The sequence below is a fragment of the Lithobates pipiens genome, unplaced genomic scaffold (genome assembly GCF_037356315.1).
Source record: "Lithobates pipiens isolate NorthernLeopardFrog02 unplaced genomic scaffold, aLitPip1_a1.2 Scaffold_16, whole genome shotgun sequence".
Lineage (NCBI taxonomy): Eukaryota > Metazoa > Chordata > Amphibia > Anura > Ranidae > Lithobates > Lithobates pipiens.
The window spans coordinates 647,559,154-647,582,327 of record NW_027507748.1 but is presented as its reverse complement, the minus strand read 5'-3'; the positions used below and the strand labels follow the sequence as shown (position 1 = coordinate 647,582,327).

Genomic DNA, 23,174 nt, shown 5'->3' with positions numbered 1-23,174 from the left:
TCTCCAACCATGTCCACGATCCCCTCAGAAATCCAGTACACTCCTCCTAAATGGGTGCGGTCAATCAAAGTCAGACAGCCAATCAGGGAAGAGAGGGGGACGGGGGCCAGGCCGGGGCTCTGTGTCTGAATGGATACACGGAGCTCTGACTTGGCTTGGGTGACAACCTGTAGCAAGCTGCTGGCTGAGGGGCACTCAAAGGAGGGAGGGACTAGGAGCAGCAATGGGGGACCCGAAAAGAGGAGGATCTGTACTGCTCTGTGCAAAACTAACTGCACAGTGGAGGTAAGTATAACATGTTTGCTATTTAAAAAAAAAAAAGCAAGCCTTTACAATCACTTTAAAGAATGTAGGATAGTAGCTGAGTTAAACAAGGGAAGTATTGATTGTGCAGTTAGACAAGAAGTATAAGGTGAGGGGAATATCTGTAGAGTGGAGATCTTGTCACAAGTTGTATCAATCTTTTTTTTTAAGTGGTTAGTAATCTCTAGGGCCATGAGTAAGTTAGTGAGTGGAGGTAATGAAGGATGAAGTAGAGAGTTAAAGGTACAAAAGAGTTAACGGGGACTGCATGAGAGGGTGTTAATCAGAGTGATAAAATAGGACTGTTTGCCAGTGTAGAGTCAAGAATTGTATTTTTGGGGAGCAGATTTATATTGGTTGAAGTCTTGCTGGGACTTAGTCTTACTTCACAGATGCTCAAGAGTGTGGCTGCTTTTTTAGAGGCTTCCGAACGGTTGTAGAAAAAAGAAGAGAAGGGTTAAGATGGCAAAGGTTTGTATTGTACGGTTAGGTAGTTGGAAAGGCAAGGTGGGGGAAGACAAGGAGAGTGTGAAGCTGATAAGGTGATCAGAGAGAGGAAAAGGAGTGTTGAATAAGTTGCAAGGAGTGCATAGGTAGGAGAATACAAGATCAAGGCAGTTGCCATCAGGGTGAGTAGAAACATGTGCCATTGTTATTGGCGTATAACACTCACTTTTTCACTATGAAAATCGGGTGCAAATAGCGTGTGCGTGTTATACGCCAATACAAAAATTTAAGTTTTTGCCTGAAACTTCCCTCTTAAAATGAAGGTGCGTGTTATACACCTGTGCGTGTTATATGCAGATAAATACGGTAGGTCAAAAGAGGAGGTTAAGCTCAGAAGTTTAGAAGTAGCAGGAGAGTTAATATTAACAGGGATGTTGAAGTCATCGAGAACGATCGTGGGAATTTCAGAAGAGAGAAAGTAGGGTAGCCAGGCAGAGAAGTCATCAAGGAAGCTTGATACCGATCCAGGGGGCCGATAGATCACAGCAATTCTCAAAGAAAATGGAGATAATAGACAAATACAGTGAGGAAAGGAAGGTTAAGGAAGGACCTGAAATTTGCTTTGGGAGGATAGGAGGATTCCAACTCCACCTCCCTTCCGTCAACTAGGCCTGGGAGAATGAGTCCAGAGGAGGTCACCAAGGGGGAGGGCAGCAGGAGAGGGAAAGTCAGATTCTTGAAGTCAGGTCTGTAGATTAAAGGATTTTTTTGTGATAAAAAGGTCATGGACAGAGGTTTGTTTGTTACAGACAGAGTGGGCATTCCAAAGGGCACTGGAAAAGGGGAAGTTGGTTCTCAGAAGAAGAGGAATGGAAACCAGATTATGTAGATTGGGGCGGCTGTTGGAGGATAGGGGGTGCCAGGTGTTTTGGTCAAATGTAAATTATGGTGGTCCAGGATTTGGGGAAATATCGCCAGCTGTTTGGAGAAGCAGAAGGGTGAGAGAGGTAATATGGGAGTATGACTTATATGGGGTGGCACGTCCCAGTGTCCTGGAGGTTTTATAAGTATTTGGGTTCAGAATTAGCAGGAGTTGATGAGTGCAGCAATAAAGTGAAGACAGGAGTGAGGGTGATATATATAAGCTGTGGGGCGGAGAAGAGAGGTGAAGTAGAGAGAGTTTGAGGGTAGAGGATACAACTGTGAGAAGGAGAAGTAGAAAGGGCATGTTGCAGAGTGGTCAGATTAAGACGCAGACTGGGTGAGAGAGCAAAGAGCTGGATGGGGAAACAGGACACCTGTAGCCTGTTTAGTGTTTTGCAGTAGTCTGCTGTGGATTCTTGCTTTGTGCATTCACTGAAGTGCAATACTCAATCCAAGACTAATACTTTATCCAAGATGATAGTTGCCTGTGCATTCCCTAGAGAAGGCCTACATTTATACTGCTTAAAGTGGTTGTAAACCCTTACAAAGCACTTTGACCTACAGGTAAGCCTAGATTAAGGCTTACCTGTAGGTCCAAGCAATATCTCCTAAACCTATATGGTTTAGGAGATATTTGCCCGAAAACGGGCACTGCTGTCTACGGCGCATGCGCTGTAGACAGCGGCGCGCAGGCGCACTGAGCGCTGCATTTCCAAGAATGGAGCTGCCGCGCGTGTCGACTCCCATGCGCATGCGCGGGAGTGACGTCATCGCGGCTTCGCCGAATGACAGCGGCGGAGCTGCGCGACCCCACCAACAAGATGGATGCGGCTGACTACAGGGGACAGCGGCGACTTCGCTGGCTCCTGTGTCAGGTAAGTGACACATAATGGGCTACTATGCGATGCATAGTAGTCCATTATGCTTTACCTTTGCAGGGAATGAAAGAGGAAGTAAACCCATCAGGGTTTACTTCCTCTTTAAGGGTATAGCCAATTATTCTGTTAGGATTGCATAAGAGAAACACATGGCTAACACAACAAACTTCTCACACCAAAGGCAGGCTTCAAGAGACGTCAAGAGAGCAGGAGGGCAGAGTTGTAAATATTAAGATCAGCTCATAATTTAGGTTTAGACAAAATAAGAAAGCAAAATAAACATCACAGTAAGGGTCCTTTCACACGGGGCGGATCAGTTCTGATCCGCCCCGTGGATGTCCGTTTGCTCAGCGGGGATCACTCCGCCGATCCCCGCTGAGCAGGGAGATGACAGCTCCGTCTCTGCACACTGCGCAGGGACGGATCTGTCACAGCGCCGCTCTCCCCTATGGGAGATCGGATGACGACGGACCGCAGTGCCCGTCGTCATCCGATCCGATCCACAGACGGATGGAAAAATAGCTTTTTCCTCCGTCACACTTTTTCGGATCGGAGCGGGTCGGATGTCAGCGGACATGTCACCGCTGACATCCGACGCTCCATAGAGCTCTATGGAGCACCCGTTCAGGTCCGCCTGAAAAACTGACAGGCGGGCCTGAACGGATCGTCAGTGTGAAAGGGGCCTAATATGTAGAGATTTTGAAAGCAGCCTAGGTTATTACCATTAAGCACATGGAAAACAATGAATCAGTTATACTACAAAAAGAATAACTTTATCTAAGGATTGAAAAATGAACATGGAAAGAATTGAACCCTTTCATGCGTGAATTGTGAAAGTCACAGTCAGGATTTGTTTCCCTGTGTTTTTATTACTCTTTGGGCTTAAAGGGAAGAAATGTAACAATTTTTTTTGAACATTCATTTTCCAAGATGCTCTTCACATGGCCACTCCAGTGGACTGCATGCATTTGAGGTTTTAACTGAAGAAACAATTTAGATGGTATTTGCTCCATTATCCTTTATGCCTTTCTATCACACTCTGTACTTAAGCTCTACAAGATACAGTGCATCCGGAAAGTATTCACAGCGCTTCACTTTTTCCACATTTTGTTACGTTACAGCTTTATTCCTAAATGGATTAAATTCATTATTTTCCTCAGAATTCTACAAACAATACCCCATAATGAAACATGAAAGTTTGTCTGAAAGCTTTGCAAATTTATTAAAAATAAGAAACGAAAAAATCACATGTACATAAGTATTCACAGCCTTTGCCATGACACTCAAAATTTAGCTCAGGTGCACCCTGTTTCCACTGATCATCCTTGAGATGTTTCTACAACTTGATTGGAGTCCACCTGTGGTAAATTCAGTTGATGGGATATGTTTTGGAAAGGCATACACCTGTTTATATAAGGTCCCACAGGTAACAGTGCATGTCAGAGCACAAACCAAGCCGTGAAGTCCAGGGAATTGTCTGTAGACCTCTGAAACAGGATTGTGTTGAGGCACAGATCTGGGGAATTGTATTATGAAACAAAAAAAAAAAAGATCTGGAGAAGGGTACAGAAAAATTGCTGCAGCATTGAAGGTCCAAATGAGTGCAGTGGCCTCCATCATCTGTAAATGGAAGAAGTTTGGAACCACTGGGACTCTTCATAGAGTGTGCCACCTGGCCAAACTGAGCTATCAGAGGAGAAGGGCCTTAGTCAGGGAGGGGACCAAAAACCCAATGTTCACTCTGACAGAGCTTCAGCATTTCTCTGTGGAGCAAGGAGAAACTTCCAAAAGAACAACCATCTCTGCAGCATTCCACCAAACAGACCTGTATGGTAGAGTGGCCAGACAGAAGCCACTCCTCAGTAAAAGGCACATGACAACCTGTCTGGAGTTTGTCAAAAGGCACCTGAAGGACTCTGAGATCATGAGAAATAAAAATCTCTGGTCTGATGAAACAAAGATTGAACTCTTTGGTCTAAATTGCAAGCGTCATGTCTGGAGGAAACCAGGCACTGCTCAGCACCTGGCCAATACCATCCCTACAGTGAAGTATGGTGGTGGCAGCATCATGCTGTGGGGATGTTTTTTAGTGGCAGGAACTAGGAGACTAGTCAGGATCGAGGGGAAGATGAATGCAATAATGTACAGAAACCTCCTTGATGAAAACCTACTCAAGAGCATTCTGGACCATAGAATGGGGCGAAGGTTACTCTTCCAATAGGACAACGATTCTAAGCACACAGCCAAGATAGCAAAAGGAGTGGCTACAGGACAACTCTGTGAATGTCCTTGAGTGGCCCAGCCAGAGCTCAGACTTGAACCAGATTGAACATCTTTAGAGAGATCTGAAAGTGGCTGTACACCAACTCTCCTCACCCAACCTGATGGAGCTTGAGAGGTCCTGCAAAGAAAAATGGGAGAAACTGCCTAAAAATAGGTGTGCCAAGATTGTAGCATCATACTCAAAAATATTTGAGCCTCTAATTGGTGTCAAAGGTGCTTCAACAAAGTATTGAGCAAAGTCTGTGAATACTTATGTACAGTGCCTTGCGAAAGTATTCGGTCCCCTTGAACTTTTCAACCGTTTGCCACATTTCAGGCTTCAAGCATAAAGATATAAAATTTTTATTTTTTGTGAAGAATCACCAACAAGTGGGACACAATTGTGAAGTGGAATGAAATCTATTGGATATTTAAAACTTTTTTAGCAAATAAAAAACTGTAAAGTGGTGCGTGCAAAATTATTCGGCCCCTTTACTCTTAGTGCAGCAAACTCACTCCAGAAGTTCAGCGAGGATCTCTGAATGATCCAATGTTGTCCTAAATGACTGATGGTGATAAATAGAATCCACCTGTGTGTAATCAAGTCTCTGTATAAATGCACCTGCTCTGTGATAGTCTCAGGGTTCTGTTGAAAGCGCAGAGCGCATCATGAAGACCAAGGAACACACCAGGCAGGTCCGTAATACTGTTGTGGAGAAGTTTAAAGCTGGATTTGGATACAAAAAGATTTCCCAAGCTTTAAACATCCCAAGGAGCACTGTGCAAGCGATCATTTTGAAATGGAAGGAGTATCAGACCACTGCAAATCTACCAAGACCTGGCCATCCCTCTAAACTTTCAGCTCAGACAAGGAGAAGACTGATCAGAGATGCAGCCAAGAGGCCCATGATCACTCTGGATGAACTGCAGAGAACTACAGCTGAGGTGGGAGAGTCTGTCCATAGGACAACAATCAGTCGTACACTGCACAAATCTGGCCTTTATGGAAGAGTGGCAAGAAGAAAGCCATTTCTCAAAGATATCCATAAAAAGTCTCATCTAAAGTTTGCCACAAGCCACCTGGGAGACACACCAAACATGTGGAAGAAGGTGCTCTGGTCAGATGAAACCAAAATCGAACTTTTTGCCCACAATGCAAAACGATATGTTTGGCGTAAAAGCAACACAGCTCATCACCCTCAACACACCATCCCCACTGTCAAACATGGTGGTGGCAGCATCATGGTTTGGGCCTGCTTTTCTTCAGCAGGGACAGGGAAGATGGTTAAAATTGAGGGCAAGATGGATGCAGCCAAATACAGGACCATTCTGGATGAAAACCTGTTGGAGTCTGCAAAAGACCTGAAACTGGGACAGAGATTTATCTTCCAACAAGACAATGATCCCAAACATACAGCAACATCTACAAAGGAATGGTTCACAAATAAACGTATCCAGGTGTTAGAATGGCCAAGTCAAAGTCCAGACCTGAATCCAATCGAGAATCTGTGGAAAGAGCTGAAAACTGCTGTTCACAAATGCTCTCCATCCAACCTCACTGAGCTCGAGCTGTTTTGCAAAGAAGAATGGGCAAGAATTTCAGTCTCTCGATGTGCAAAACTGATAGAGACATACCCCAAGCGACTTGCAGCTGTAATCGCAGCAAAAGGTGGCTCTACAAAGTATTAACGCAAGGGGGCCAAATAATTTTGCACGCCCCACTTTTCATTTTTTTATTAGTTAAAAAAGTTTCAAAAATCCAATAGATTTCGTTCCACTTCACAATTGTGTCCCACTTGTTGGTGATTCTTCACAAAAAATAAAAATTTTATATCTTTATGTTTGAAGCCTGAAATGTGGCAAAAGGTTGAAAAGTTCAAGGGGGTCGAATACTTTCGCAAGGCACTGTACATGTGATTTTTTTTAATTTTTAATTTTTAATAAATTGGCAAAGATTTCAAACAAACTTTTTTCACGTTGTCATTATGGGGTATTGTTTGGACAATGTTGAGGAAAATAATGAATTTAATCCATTTTGGAATAAGGCTGTAACATAACAAAATGTGGAAAAAGTGAACCGCTGTGAATACTTTAACTATTAAGTCTCATGCACACAGAACATTTGTAATATTGTTACTATAGGCATCTGCTTATGTGTCCAAGCATACATAAGAGGTTAGATGAGTTTAGAGGCAATGGCATTTAAAGGCAGGCAAAAGACCCACTGCCAGAGCATCCAGGAGCAGCCATGTTTTGGCACAAAAAAACTCTTGAGGGAACTCTTGGCAACCCTTGCCAGTAAAAATATTATTGTGATTAATTAAATGAACTAACCACTAAACACTTGATGTGCCTAAACACGTTACACGTGTTTACATGCGCCAAGTTTTTTTAAGCCTAAATGCTGCCTCCAGGAGAAAAGGCATCTGCATGAGCTAGCAAAACATCCAGTGTGCATGAAGCCTTACTCACATAATGGAAAAACTGCAAATTACATTCTAATAGCATAAATAAATTCACAGCCCAAAAACTTCCTGCAGGTTTATTATTTTCAATAAAAAACAAAGTCCCAGTAATAGTATGAATTGTAGCTGAAATATAATGCATTATGTCCAATTTAGTGGACAGATGATTAATTGTAATTTCCGTCCAAGATAAAATCGATACTAGTAAACTTTTATTACAATATGTTTCTTTAGGTGTTGCTTGATGTTACCATATTTTGTTTACCTCCAAGGGTCTCCTCTTATAGATGTATTGGCAAGATATTCCTAAGCTACTCAGCCTTTCTGGGTTTCCATTGGTCTTCTTGGTTTTTGAGAAATGTCTGTTGCACTTATAATGGCTTTCCAGTGGGTGACACGCTTGTGTCCATGCAACTATACAATCAGAACCCATGCATATACAAGAAAACAGCTTTTAAATATCTGTCCACCAAGCATGAAAGGGTTAATCAACATAATTGTATAATTCCAACTCCCCAAATAGTATTTTTTCATTTATTTATTTTTTTGGCATCAGCTGATTATGAAGGTCCAATTGTGCAATTGATCCTTATAAAACATCTGTGTTAAATTGCCTGTTTCTTCAGACCGCTAACGTATGTCTTTGGGTAAACTAAGCATTAATCACATCTTATGCTGCGTACACATGAGCAGAATGTCCAAAAGAAAAAGTCAGACGGGAGCTTTTCATGGTATATTCATCGTATATTCCAATCATGTGTATGCCCCAGATTTTTTATGTTGAAAATTCTGACGGACCTAGAAAAAGAACATGTTCTAAATTTTTCCAACGGAACCAATTCCTATCGGGAAAACAGCTCGTCTGTATGCTGTTCCGACGCAGCAAAAAAACGAAACATGCTCTGAAGCAACTACGAGATGGAAGCTATTGGCTACTGGCTATTGAACTTCCTTTTTCTAGTCCCGTCATACGTGTTGTACGTCACCGCGTTCTTGGCGGTCGGAATTTGGTGGGATTGTGTGTACGCAAGACAGTTTCAACGGAATTCCGTCCGTTTATTCCGATGGGAACACCGGCCGTGTGTACACGGCATTACATTCAGACGATGGCATCCTAACACTGGTATCTGTACATTAGGAGGTAAAAAGTATGTGGTGCCTTTGAACAATCTTTTTTTAAACAGTCCTCAATGGAATTCAGCTGTATTGAAGAACATTAAAGTGACGGTGTGGGCTAATTACGTGAAGTGATCATAAAAACGTACACATTGGATAAAAATAATACTTGCAAAGTATTTAAAGCTCCATTCTTATTTCAGTTAGTATGTGTACAGAATGTCTATAAAATGTCAGCTTAAAATTAAACAATCGCTTAAACAATATGCATCATAGGCAAAATTTGTTTTTTTTTTATTTGTTTTTTGGGGGGGGGTTTCAGATACATTTACAAAGGGTAATACTAATTGTGAGGTTTTTATTTCTCTCTGTATCTCTGCTAGGAAGATTGACCCTCTCTATCTGTCCTGGTAACAATTTTCAACGTGGCATAAAAACCAAAAAACTTTTGAGTTGTCACTGGAATAGGAACCTAGGGGAAATATTCCCATGGTGACGAATTCCAGTGGCAACTGGAACGCGAGGGGATTTCCATTAGTTTGAATTGAATTCTTGTTGGTTCTACAAGACTGGAAGTAAATGGAAATCTCCCCAATGGGACACAGGGTTTTAATTGTTCCCTACTCTAGCCAAACCAAAAGGAAAAGTTATGGCCTATATTGGTACTTGTATCATTAGATTGCTTTTTATAACTTTACTTTGTATTTTATTGTGTCTTTATTTTATTTTCTGTTTGATCATATTATTTTGTAATTTCTTTGAAAACAATAAAAATGTTATAAAAAATTAAATAAAAAAAATCGCTACATGCTAAAATGATAGTGGTATAAAAAATAAAAAAATTCTTGCCCATGACTCCAAAGTGTTCTGACTTTGGAAGAGTAGCCGCAGATATTAGACCGCTAGATTTCCAGCTCTTAACCTCCCTAGCGGTAATCCCGAGTCTGGCTCGGGTTGGGATTTCAGCACCATAAGCAGTAACCCCGAGCCAGACTCGGGATCGCATCGCTGGATACAGGCAGGACACAGGGAGAAGTTACTTACCTTGTCCCCTGGATCCAGCGAAGTCCTCCGCGCTGTGTGATCGAGCTGTCCTCCGCTCAATTCACACAGTGCCGAGTGCCGCTGAGATCCGTTCCCTGCGACGTTACGGCGCACAGGAGCGGAGATCGGCGCCAAATCCAAAAAAGTAAAAAGACACAAAACACACACAGTACTGTAATCTTACAGATTACAGTACTGTATAAAAAAAAAATTACACACCCCTTTGTCCCTAGTGGTCTGTGCAGTGCCCTGCATGCACTTTTATATTATAAATACAGTTTTTTCTGCCTGGAATTTGGAGATTGTCCATAGCAACCAAAAAGTGTCCCTTTATGTCAAAAGTGATTTTAGACCAACTAGAAAACAGCGATAATAAATTATAATCACTTGCAGAATTGAGCGATAGCGATTTGTGGGGAAATTCGTCATCAAACACTAAATCTAATGACAGCGACAATTCTGCAAATGAGCAAATTTCAGTGTTTTTGGATTTGATTACATTATTGAATAATTTGGATGTCTGCTAGACTCTGGTTTGAACAGATTTAAGAGAGTTATTCCTAAGAATTACAGGACTACAATATAAAACGCCAAATTTCCATGCAAAATAATTGTACCGCTTTCAGCACCTAAAAACCAGAACTAATCATACCGCCAGGGAGGTTAATAAGATATGGCTCATATTAACAGTTGCCAGGTCTGTGTATACTTTGCTAGTTTGTACATTGGCTCAGAAAGTATGGACAAATACTGTAGATACTGTAGATGTAGATACTTTGTAGATAGTTGTAACCTCGGCACACTTGATTCTTTACTAAAGCTACTGCAGGTCACTGTTATCTTCATCACTCTCAATAGCGAATGACTTTAATATAAGATATCGAGTACTGGTGTAATTCCTAGGTAAGATTTGATCTCAGCTTAGCCATAGCCATTCCTTTATATATAATGTCCTAACTTTGAAACTCCCATGGCAGCATTGGACTACGCTTACATAGTTAATATAAGGGTGCTGGCTGGCTGCCCAATATGCTAGCATATTTGTATGCAACTGTGTCTTCTGTTCTTATGAAGATTTGAAAAGCAGGTATCAAACAATGTCCTTTTAAATGGTTAGAGAAACAGAGTGAAGAAGAAATTGCCTTCTTTGTACAGTTCAATGTGCATCTTTTGTTGCTTCTCTCTCCAACACTGAAAATATTATTCAAGGAAAGATTATCTCTTTTCACACCCAACTAGTCATCTCATTGGAATTTGTTCTGTACCTTGGGGAGCTTGAAATGATTGAGTTTCTTTGGCTAAAAAGAAAATCAACGGCTACTGTCTTAGATATCCACTGACTTCACTTGAATTCGAAGTTGGTGCTAAAAGGCCGTGTGATAAAGAAATTGCATACTTTGGAGACTTCAATTTGCATCTTTTGTTGCTTTTTTAGTTGGTGCTAGGGATGAGCCCGATGTTCGAGTCGATCGTAAGTTGAACTCGAACATCGGGTGTTCGTCGAACAGCGAACATTATGCGGTGTTCACAGCAAATTCGAAAGCCGCGGAACATCATTAAAGTCTATGGGACACGAGCATGAAAAACCAAAAGTGCTCATTTTAAAGACTTATATAAAGTGTCTGGGGACCCGGGTCCTGCCCCAGGGGACATGTACAGGCATATCCCACTTTTAAGTACACAATGGAGTTTATTTACTAAAGCTGGAAAGTGCAAAATCAGGCTCACGTCTGCATAGAAACCAATGAGCTTCCAGGTTTTATTACCAAAGCTTAATTGAACAAGCTGGGGTTAGAAGCTCATTGGTTTCTATGAAGAAGTGAGCCTGATTTTGCACTTTGCAGCTTCAGTAAATAAACCCCATTGTGTACTTAAAAGTGGGGTATGCCTGTATCAATGCAAAAAAAGTTTTTAAAACAGACATTTTTTTCAGGAGCAGTGATTTAATAATGCTTAAAGTGAAACAATAAAAATTAAGATGAATGGACATCGTGGGACATCGTGGGACAGTTCGGCTCATCCCTAGTTGGTGCAGTTTGTGTATATGGACGTAACTATATCCATGGTATGAATATTTAATATAAAGAATGTACAAAAAAAAAAAACATATTCACTTCTAGTAAAAAAAATGTGATACATCCCTCCAAAATTGGGAATGATATTCCAGGGAAGGTTATCACTCCTTGCAACTAACTGGTCTTGGCCTCGGAAAGCTTGAAAGAGTTTTTTTGGTTAAGAAGAAAACAGCTACTGTGTTTAAAGTCTATTGACTTTACAGGAAGTTAAAATTGGTGCTTAAAGTGGAGTTCCACCTAAAAATGTCCGGATTCCTCCCCCTCTCCGGTGTCACATTTGGCACCTTTCAGGGGGGAGGAGGGAGCAGATACCTGTCTAATACATTTATTTGCTCCCACTTCCGGCGAAATATCCACGGCAATCTATACCATGTTTGGCACCTCCTCCGCCCCCCCCCCCCCCCCCCCCGCTGTCTTCTGGGAGAAACACAGGTCCAGAAGACAGCAGACAACACTTAGAAAGCACAGTGCGACTCGTACATGCGCAGCAGGCAACCAACCTGTGAAGCCGCAAGGCTTCACTTCCTGATTCCCTTACTAGCAATGCCGGCACCTCCACCGGGAGCCGAGTGAGGGGTTGGCTTTGGGTGAGGACATCGCGGGCACCCTGGACAGGTAAGTGCCCATATTTTAAAAGTCAGCAGCTGCAGTATTTGTAGCTGCTGACTTTTAATATTTTTTTCTTAGGAGGAACTCCGCTTTTTGGTAGGTATCCAAGTCACCAGCCCTGTCAGCTTTCTTTTCAACAGAAAAATGTTGACTGATTTCAAGCTTTCTAGAGCAGTGGTGGCCAACCTTTCGGACCCCATGGACCACTAAACTCACAATTATGAATCCTGGAGACCACTACCATGAATTCTACATGCCTTATACGCACAAGGCTCCGGCTCTCTGACTGTCAGCACGCATTGAGAATAACACTGGAAACAACATTGGGTGGTATACATCCGCCACAATGTTGATTTGTGGCCTAACCCCTGGGGATCACCAACATTTTCTTGTGGATCATCAGTGGTCCATGGCCCATTGGTTGGCAACTGTTGTTCTAGAGTCATCAGACCAAACCCACTCAGCTGGCCCAAGAAGTTAAAACAAAATCCCCAGTAATAAAACCCCTTTAAAATTGGCCTGGAAACATTACAAGTGACTTATCCCCCATGGATCCCTGCACTTATTGAATTGAATACCTTCACAGAAAAACTCTGTTAAAGCCAGTGGCATGGGAGAGACCTCCTCCCACTCTGACCTGTTGCTGTGGTAGACTTGCACTTCATCAGTGATTTCATCAGGAGCATAGTCACCTCCCAGGATGTAAATTTTATCCTCAATACCCACAGCCCCAGCGTTAAAACCAGCACACTCAAAAGATCCCTCTCCTTTCCACACACACGTGTCTGGACAAAAGCTATAGACTTTGTACGTGGAGAGGTCGCAGATATACAGCGTGTGATTGACAGGCACTGCTTTGATTAACGTTGCATGGAAAAACTGGCCAAATTCTGCTACGAGTTCACTCCATTGATCCGTTTCTGCGTTATATTTAAAAAAGCAGTCTAAAGAAGGGTTAAAAGCATCTGCTATTTCAACTTCAGACCCAAGTACATAAATAATAGATTTGCATGCACTGGCTTCTGGGTAGTAGATACCTCTGGGTAATGAGCCAACTGTCTTCCAGACCTTAGTGAGAGGATCATACGCTTCAACATCTAGTAGACTCCTAATGTTTTGTGCTCCTTTGGTTTTACCACCAATGACAAATAACTGATTGAGGGCCATGACAGATGCATGCATCGTTCTTGGTTTCCCCATGGGTGGTACTAAAAAAGAATTATTGCTTACTGGACAATAGCACCAGACTTGGTCAGTAGCTTCATGGTAGGGTTCAGCAATATGAAGCCTCACCGCTCGACAACAGCTACCGGTACATCCCCCTGTTATAAATATCTTCTCCCCATAGCTGGATAAACTGGAACCTGGGAGATCGACGATATGAACCTGTGGAATTTCCATCCATTTGTCAGCTTTAATACTGTAGCAAAAAGTGTATTGAATGTTACTTTCCTCCACAGTTTTGTGAACAAAGATGTATTTCTCTGTTGTAGAGATTCGAGCATCTGGAAACAGCCCCCCGGATTGTTCAATGCTTTTTATAGCAGAATGGATTCTTGATAAACAGTTTGTGCTTTTTAATAGTTGCTCTTCGGAGACCAGCATACTTTGCAGTGTGGATGGAGACAGCTGATGTAATCTAACTTTGCTCATTAACTTCGGAAAAAAACTAATTCGCTTCTCCAAGCAATGCTTAGTCCAGGCCAAGAGAGCCATCAGCACAGACTCTTCATCTGAGACATTTAACTCATCTGATTGGAGACATTGTTCTAGGACTCCCACATTTAGTTCTAAGAAGTCCAAAGATTGTATTAGCAATGGAAAGTGCTGAAGGGCAAACTGTAAGGCACGGTGAAAGAGACGAGTAGAGCCGTAGCTGTCTGATATTGACAAGAGTTGCAAACAATTGTGAACATCAATCATTTTGATTAAAAAATCACTGCATGCCTTTGCAAGAAGAGGCACCTGAAGAAATGATGACATCTGAAAGAACATGTCCACATTGCTGTCGGTAATCTCCGCTTTGCCCGTGTATGCGTAATCAAGGAATGCTTTCACAGTTTCTGGGGATAAATTGCTAATGGTGACACTTCCATCTCTTTCTTTCATGTTGACTTCAAACATAGCCCTGCCAAGGCAAATTTGTATCTGTTTATTTGTTCCTCTAAAGGGGATTTCAATAAAAGTTCATCATCCTATAGTTAGAAAAATTAAAGCTCCATACACACTATCAGATTTTCTGCAGATTTTTCTCCTTCAGATTTACCAAAACCATATAATATGAGGAAAAACGGTTTTGGTAAATCTGAAGGAAAAAAACCAGCAGAAAATCTGATAGTATGTATGGGGTTTTAGAGGGACAGCTCTGCACTCCCTGTCCTTCAAAGCAGACCTTTATTCAAATAAAACTGTTAGGCCTCTTTCCACTGGCTTTCCGATCAGGTCCGCCTATCAGCTCTTCAGGTGGACCTGATCGGACTCCATTCACCTCTATGGATCGGTGAATGTCAGATGTGGCATGTCCGCTGACATCCGCCGATATCCGATCTGATACTGTCTGTGAAATCCAGATGGAGACCCTTTTTTCCATCCATCTGGCAGATCGGATCAGATGTGATAGGATGAAAACAGACAGGCGGTCCATTTTCATCCGGTCTCCCCATAAAAGAGAGCAGGACTCTAACAGGTCCGTCTCAGCACAGTGAGTGGAGATGGACCTGTCATCCGCCTGCTCAGCGGGGATCAACGGATCGATCCCCCACTGAGCAAAGCGTGGTCCACCGGGGGGCACCGCCCATGTGAAAGGACTCTTAGGAAGGACATGCTCACATGTCACAGCAGTCAAAAACAAGAGGGGACCAGGTGATTGAAAAGATGTCTATTTTGTAGCAAGCAGCAATTAGCACACCTACTGGTGAGCATTATCTGCATGGGTGAAAACAGAATGGAACTACAGGTGAAAAATTTAGTCTGTGTGTATAAGGCCGGGTTCACACTGATGCTACACGACTGTCATACGACTGTCATCCTACTTTGCTCTGCGACATCAGTCTTACATCGGTCCTACATCCATCCGACTTGAATGATAGTATGACTTGTCCTTTGACCAATCAAAACAATCCCAGTGTGACATAAATTCCTTTTACTTCTGCTGTCGGATGGTTAGGACAAGGATCCTACTTTGATCCGACTTCAATGATATTCAATGGGCTAAAGTAGGATCAAAGTCAGACCAAAATAGAGCAGGGAGCGTTTTCAAAGTCGGACCAGTTAAGACGGCTCTCATAGGTAAACATTGATTTTCACACGTCATGTGACATGAGCTCCCGATGTCGTGCCGTTTGTCATACAAGTGTGAACACAGCCTCAAATCTCATGCAAACAGATGTAATTAGTCATAAAATATGTCTAACGTAAAAAATGCCTTGCTTTCACACAGCTGGGGAGCAGAGGGGTCGAGGGTACAGCCAGCCGCAGCAGTGAATGGTTGTATGGACCTGTATTTATGTAAACTGTGTATGTGCACAACAATGTCATTTCCCAAACTTGACACTTCTTTGTTTGGTAAAATATATCAGATGGACATGTGCAAGTAAACACTGATGCCGGCAAGCAGTGGCATTTACACAGGGGCGTACAGTCATTCACTTCTATGGCCGGTGTTGTGTCGATTACTGTCCCCCGATAGTGTCCACCCTGTACTGCGGTTGCGCAGTACGGAAGACAAGAAGACGTCGAAAGTCTCCGAAGATGAACGGCGCCTGCGCACTGAATCCAGGTTGAAGCCCCACCATCCAAGTCGACATAGAGCTAGAATAAAAAACTGCCGAGCGAAGCGAGGCCATGCCCGAAGCGTGGTGAGCGAAGCGAGCCCGTGAGGGACCCTCTTACTAAGTGCTACTGTATGTCCACTTGGATGGTGGGGCTTGAACCTGGACTCAGTGCGCAGGCGCAGTTCATCTTCGGAGACTTTCGGCGTCTCCTTGTCCTCCATAGTGCACAAGCACTGCGCCCGTGCAGTAAGGGCCGGACACTATTCGATGGGGGGACAGTTTTTGATAGAACACCGGCTGTACGTCCCACCTGCTGCTCCCCAGCCTGGCATATTTTGTGTCTAAATAAAGTATATGCAAACCCTCACCTTATAAAAAAAAAAAACATTCAATTTAAAATAGAAATCAAGGGTAAAACATATGTATATATACTGTATATATACAGTATCTCAGAAAAGTAAGTACACCCCTCACATTTTTGTAAATATTTTATTCTATCTTTTCATGTGACAACACTGAAGAAATGACACTTTGCTACAATGTAAAGTAGTGAGTGTACAGCTTGTACAACAGTGTAAATTTGCTGTCCCCCACACAGCAATTAATGTCTAAACTGCTGGTAACAAAAGTGAGTACATCCCTAAGTGAAAATATCCAAATTGGGCCCAAAGTGTCAGTATTTTGTGTGGCCGCCATTATTTTCCAGCACTGCCTTAATCCTCTTGAGCATGGAGTTCACCAGAGCTTCATAGATTGCCACTGGAGTCCTCTTCAATTCCTCCGTGACGACATTGCGGAGCTGGTCGATGTTAAGCCTCGTACACACGGTACAAAAATCAGAAGGGGATTGTCGTTTGACAGACTGTTGACCGAAGTTCTTACCATTAGTACGCTCCTTTCAACAATTGTTTTCCAATTTTCGGCCAACAAATGTTGGATGACAGGCTAGTAAATTTTTGTCAAACGACAGCTCCACGTCAGATTTTTAGATAGTCAGTACACAAATCCGTCACACAAAAGTCAAAAGTACAAACAGGCATGCTTGGAATCAATGCTCACCAAACACGAAGTTAGTAGAAGGGCCCCAAAAGGTGGCGCGCAAGAGTTGAAATTCCTTGTAGTACGGCACTACGTTCGTGTTTGTGGCATGACAATTTGTGTAACGTTAGTATGGAAGACAAGATCCAGGCACATGCGGCTTTAGAGACCTTGCGCTCCTCTACCTTCCATTTGAGGATGCCACACAGATGCTCAATAGGGTTTAGGTCTGGAGACATGCTTGGCCAGTCCATCACCTTTAACCTCAGCTTCTTTAGCAAGGCAGAGGTCATCTTGGAGGTTTGTTTGGGGTCGTTATCATGTTGGAGTACTGCCCCTCGGCCCAGTCTCCAAAGGGAGGGGAATCATGCTCTGCTTCAATATGTCACAGTACATGTTGGCATTCATGGTTCCCTCAATGAACTGTAGCTCCCCAGTGTTGGCAGCACTCATGCAACCCCAGACCATGACACTCCCACCACCATGCTTGACTGTAGGCAAGACACACTTGTCTTTGTACTCCTCACCTGGTTGCCGCCACACACACTTGACATCATTTGAAAACCAAATAAGTTTATCTTCGTCTCATCAGACCACAGAACAAGGTTCCAGTAATCCATGTCCTTAGTCTGCTTGTCTTCAGCAAACTGTTTGCGGGCTTTTTTGTGCATCATCTTTAGAAGAGGCTTCCTTCTGGGATGACAGCCATGCAGACCAATTTGATGCAGTGTGCAGCGTATAGTCTGAGCACTGACAGGCTGACCAACCTGGGGCGGCACAGTGGTGTAGTGGTTAGCACTCTCACCTAGCAGTAACAAGGGTCACTGGTTCGTATCCCAACCATGGCACTACCTGTCTGGAGTTTGCATGTTCTCCCTGTGCCTGCGAGGGTTTCCTCCCACAATCCAAAGACATGCAGGTAGGTTAATTGGCTTCTGCTCAAAATTGGCCCTAGTGTATGAATGGGGATGTTGGATTGTGGGCTCCTTGAGGGTAGGGACTGATGTGAGTGTGCAATGTACAGGATATGGACAATTGTAGACACTCGCTCAGGTTGAACTGGATGGACTGGTGTCTTTATTCAACCTTAGCAACTATGAAACTATGAAACCCACCCCTTCAACCGCTGCAGCAAGGCTTTCCCAAAGACAACCTCTGGATATGGCGCTGAGCACGTGAACTCAACTTCTTTGGTCGACCATGGCAAGGCCTGTTCTGAGTGGAACCTGTCATGTTAAACCGCTGTATGGTTTTGGCCACCTTGCTGCAGCTCAGTTTCAGGGTCTTGGCAATCTTCTTATAGCCTAGGCCATCTTTATGTAGAGTAACAATTCGTTTTTTCAGATCCTCAGAGAGTTCTTTGCCATGAGGTGCCATGTTGAACTTCCAGTGACCAGTATGACAGAGTGAGAGTGATAACACCAAATTTAACACACCTGCTCCCCACTCACACCTGAGAACTTGTAACACTAACGAGTCACATGACACCGGGGAGGGAAAATGGTTAATTGGGCCCAATTTGAATATTTTCACTTAGGGGTGTACTCACTTTTGTTGCCAGCAGTTTAGACATTAATGGCTGTGTGTTGAGTTATTTTGAGGACCCATTTACACTGTTATACAAGCTGTACACTCACTACTTTACATTGTAGCAAAATGTAACTTCTTCAGTGTTGTCACATGAAAAGATATAAAATATTTTACAAAAATGTGAGGGGTGTGCTCACTTTTGTGAGATAATGTATATATATATCATTATAAAAAACATTTTTCCTCTTTTTTTTTTTTTTTAAGCAATGGCATAATCTCTAGTCTGGGCTACATAAGGGGCATAAAGAGGTGAGGGTGGAGAAACAGCAGCACACTGATTTCCCCAGTGATTGGCTGCGTCAGGACAAATCTGACCATTAGAGGAGAGCACACAGAGTTCCTAGCATAGCTGGAAAACTGACAACGCTTTGTTCTCATGCCTAGTGTGGTCAGTGTTTGACAGGAAAGAGTGACTAAGAGGATCATCGTGTATTTCACACAAAGGAAGCCATACAATGAGAACCGGATACTTTTTCATACAAGTACATGGTACAGCAGGTACATGCTTGGGTTTACATATTCTCTGTCTGTGTGCATGAGGTCTAAAGGTGGTATATCCTGAGCAGTCTCTGAATTGTGAAAACCAGCAAATTCACAGGTGGAATTTGGACAGGAAGGGATCACGGTGGTTGGATGTAGCTGAAAAAATAAAGTTTGTGACGCTAAATGACATACCTGAAAAAGTCACTGCTGGCTGCCAGCACACATCGGTGGCAAGGAATCACTTCATCTTTCACATTTATGGTGAAGTCGAAGAACATGCCCTGCTCTCTGAAACTCTGCAGTACTGTTAATATCTGCTGTCCATGGCCCTCGGCCACCATGGACATGGATTTCTTTTCAGTGGAAGGAAACCCATTGCACACCGACCTTCCAAATGTGCAGTCCATGGCAAGTTAATGAACACAAGTGAACTAGGATAAAACAGAAGATAACATTAAACAGAAACTGTTGTTTTTCAACATTAGACAGCCATCGAAGAGAGAGCAGTAATATGGTAGTTAGTACTCCTGTCTTGCAGTACTAGAATCCTTGGTTCAACTCTCAACCATGACACTACCTATATGGATGTTCTCCCTGTGTTGGTGTGGGTTTCCTCCAGGTACTCTGATTTCCTCCCATACCCCACAGAAATGCTGGTAGGTTAATGGGCTCCTGTCTCAATTAGCCCTAGTAAGAGTGTGGCTTCTCTTAATTGCCCCTCGTATGGGTGCAGCTCCTGTCTCGGCTGGCCCTAGTATAGGTCTGGCTCCTGTCTCAACTGGCCCTAATATGACTGCAGGTCCTGTCTCAATTGGCACTAGTATGGGTGCGGCTCCTGTCTCAATTGGCCCTAGTATGGGTGCGGCTCTTGTGTTAATTGGCACTAGTATGGGTGCGGCTCCTGTCTTAATTGGCACTAGTATGGGTGCGGCTCCTGTCTCAATTGGCCCTAGTCTGGGTGCGGCTCTTGTGTTAATTGGCCCTCGTATGGGTGCGGCTCCTGTCTCAATTGGCACTAGTATGGGTGCGGTTCCTGTCTCAATTGGCCCTAGTCTGGGTGCGGCTCTTGTGTTAATTGGCCCTCGTATGGGTGCGGCTCCTGTCTCAATTGGCACTAGTTTGGGTGTGGCTCCTGTCTCAATTGGCCCTAGTCTGGGTGCGACTCCTGTCTCAATTGGCCCTAGTCTGGGTGCGGCTCTTGTGTTAATTGCCCTAGTATGGGTGCAGCTCCTGTCTCAATTGGCACTAGTATGGATGCTTCTAGAATTACTACTGGTTTGGGAACCCGTTTTGAGAAAGGGCACTAGACCACAGCACCACCAGCAATTTTTGCTACCAAACTTGTGTCTAAGGCATGCAATACATTAACCATTTTTCTTTCCTTCACCCACAGGTTGATGGATAGAAAATTGCTTGATTACCCAATCAACACATTCAGTGTTGATAGTAGAATCCCTCACGCAGAGCTATTGTATTCTGACAGCAGGAGCCATCAGAATACATGGATCGACTTCAGTACAACCAGCCTGTCCATACACGGAACGAAATTCGGCCGGTTCAGCAGGAATTTTGATCCGTCTGTGGATGGCTTAAGTCTAGGGGGAAAACATGTAGCCCTTAGGTTCAGGCCTACAAGAAAACAAGGGTTAAAGAACCCGAAACAAAACACTAAGATAACAACTGGAAGTACCTGTGGCCGAAGCTCGCATCAGCTGAGGCCTGAACATCCATCTAGTAGAACTTGGAGAATGTGTGATCAGAGGACCTGCTGGTGGGCTTGCAAATCTGGGAAGCAGAAGCTTGATGCTGAAAGGCCCTAGAGACACCAACAGCCCTGGTAAAATAGGCGCCGAGAGACAAAGGAGGAACTCTGTCTCTAATGGTGCAAATCCTGGAGATAAGTTGCCTGATCCACCTGGCAATGGGGAGCAGAAAGCAGAATGCCCTCTGGCAAAACAAAGGGTAAATAGAGCTTTATATTGGTGGTATTTTATCACCTCTGGGGGTTTTATTTTTTGCGCTATAAACAAAAAAAAAAGCGACAATTTTGAAAAACGAAATATATCTTTTTTTACATTCTGCTATAAAACAAATCAAAAAAAATTAACAAAATCTAATTTCTTCATCAATTTAGGCCAATATGTATTCCTCTGCATATTTTTTGGTAAAAAAAATCCCAATAAGCGTATATTGATTGTAAACGTAATAACTTTTATGCAAACCAAACTATGGGATATTTTTATGGCATTTTTATTGTATTTTTACCAGTAGTGGCAGTGATCACCAATTTTTGGGGGGGGGGGTTGCGATTTACAAATATGACACTAAGAGACACTTTTTGGGGACCAGTGACACCAATACAGTGATCAGTGCTAAAAAGAAAAGCACTGTCACTGTACTGACAGGGAAGGGGTTAACATCAGGGGTGATCAAAGGGTTAAATGTGCTCCCAGGGAGTGCTTGCTAACTGTGTGGAGGATTCTTTGACTGGGGGGGGGGGGGGAAGACAGAAATCTGTGTTCCTGCTAAGCAGAAACACAAGATCTCCATCTTCCCTTTCTGACAGATCCTGTTCTGCGTCTCTTGGGAGAGATCGCCGGGTGGCAGCAAACATCAGGTACGCCTGGACCAACTGATTGGCTCCCGCTGTGTCCAATCACAGTGGAAGCGGGGTCGTTGGGGAGCCCGCCCCAGGATCAGGGGGCCCCCCTCTTGTTTTTAAAGAGAGTTTCCACATACTGATACTCCCACCACATCCACTAACAACCCTGTTTACAGTAAATATGCTGAAAGCAAAAGGCAGATGCAGGCACAGCAACCTACACTATATTGTCAAAAGTATTGGGACACCTGCCTTTACACACACACATGAACTTTAATGGCATCCCAATCTTAGTCCGTAAGGTTCAATATTGAGTTGGCCCACCGTTTGCAGCTATAACAGTTTCAACTCTTCTGGGAAGGCTGTCCACAAGGTTTAAGAGTGTGTCTATGGGAATGTTTGACCATTCTTCCAGAAGGGCATATGTCAGGTTGGTGGGGTTCCAGGATGGGTGGATTTCATTACTTTAACTCCAGTTTTGATAGCGGAGCCCTGAAAATAGTATAAACAGCACAAGATGAGAGTTGTTCTAATCCAGGGGCAACCTTTCGGGCATAGTGTGCGAAAAAAATGTTTTCAAAGAAATTGAGAGTGGCAGTTACATATATATAAAAAAAAAAAAGTCAAACTTCACATGGAACGGAATCTTTATAGTTAAGTAAATGCTGTAATCCACTTGAATAATAGTAAGAAATCAAGGAAGCTTTGCACCATCACACCTCAGATCCTCCCCAATACCTGCAAGTAACTGGCTTTGTAAATACTGAAAACCCAGTTATAAATTATTAAGCCTTGTACACACCACGAAACTGACAGCTCAGGTTAGGGCCGCTGTACGAACAATCCGATGTTAGTACAGCAATCACCCACGCTGAGCTATTGTGTTCTGACAGGGGGGAAGGGCCCCTCCCCCAGAACACTCCGGTTAGCACTCTTAGCCCTTGTACACACGGTCGGAGATTTCTACAACCAAATCCGTCGGATACTGTTGCATACACACGGTCGGACAAAGTTGTCAGAAAATCCGACATGACGTTATTTCATTACGACGGGACTACGTTCACGCTAGTCGCCAATAGCTTTGGTGTAGGAATTTGATCTGAGCATGCGTGGCACTTTGTCCGATCGGAATTCTCTACACATGATCAGAGAATGTCCGATCAGAGCATTTTGTCGGAAAATTTTACCAACAAGTTGGAAAACTTGGTCCGTCGAATACTCCGACGGAAACAGTGCGATGGAGACCACACACAGTCGGAATATCCGACAAAACGGTCCAATCGGACATATTCCGGCGGAATCTCCGACTGTGTGTACAAGGGCTTAGCCATTGGCTGAGAACGCCAGGCTGAATGGCTTTTTTAGTATTACATTTAGTAGTGCTTGTTAACCTATTAAATACTTCATCCACAGTCAACTTTTCTGGGTAGAATGGTCTCCTCTTCAGCTTAAACCAGGCACATGGCTACCAAGGGAGATGAATGCTCAGAGACAGCAGGTGAAATTGTATTATTACTTTCAGTGAATATGTCACCAGGACAAAGGGAGCTTTACCCTATAAGCCC

At 43.3% G+C, this 23,174-nt stretch overlaps 1 protein-coding gene across 2 annotated transcripts in view; it reads right to left on the bottom strand.

Moving 5' to 3' along the window:
* Nucleotides 1-7,340: 7,340 nt before the first annotated feature.
* The window catches only part of KBTBD3 (kelch repeat and BTB domain containing 3), a 34,896-nt gene continuing 19,062 nt past the window's right edge, over nucleotides 7,341-23,174 (bottom strand). For both annotated transcript variants that reach the window (XM_077484339.1, XM_077484340.1), the window contains exons 2-3: nucleotides 19,200-19,438; nucleotides 7,341-14,251 (exon numbers count right to left, since the gene is read on the bottom strand). In XM_077484339.1, coding sequence (XP_077340465.1) covers nucleotides 12,652-14,251; nucleotides 19,200-19,414 — 1,815 coding nt within the window. In that variant the 5' untranslated portion in view covers nucleotides 19,415-19,438 and the 3' untranslated portion in view covers nucleotides 7,341-12,651. The remainder of the gene's footprint in view (nucleotides 14,252-19,199; nucleotides 19,439-23,174) is intronic.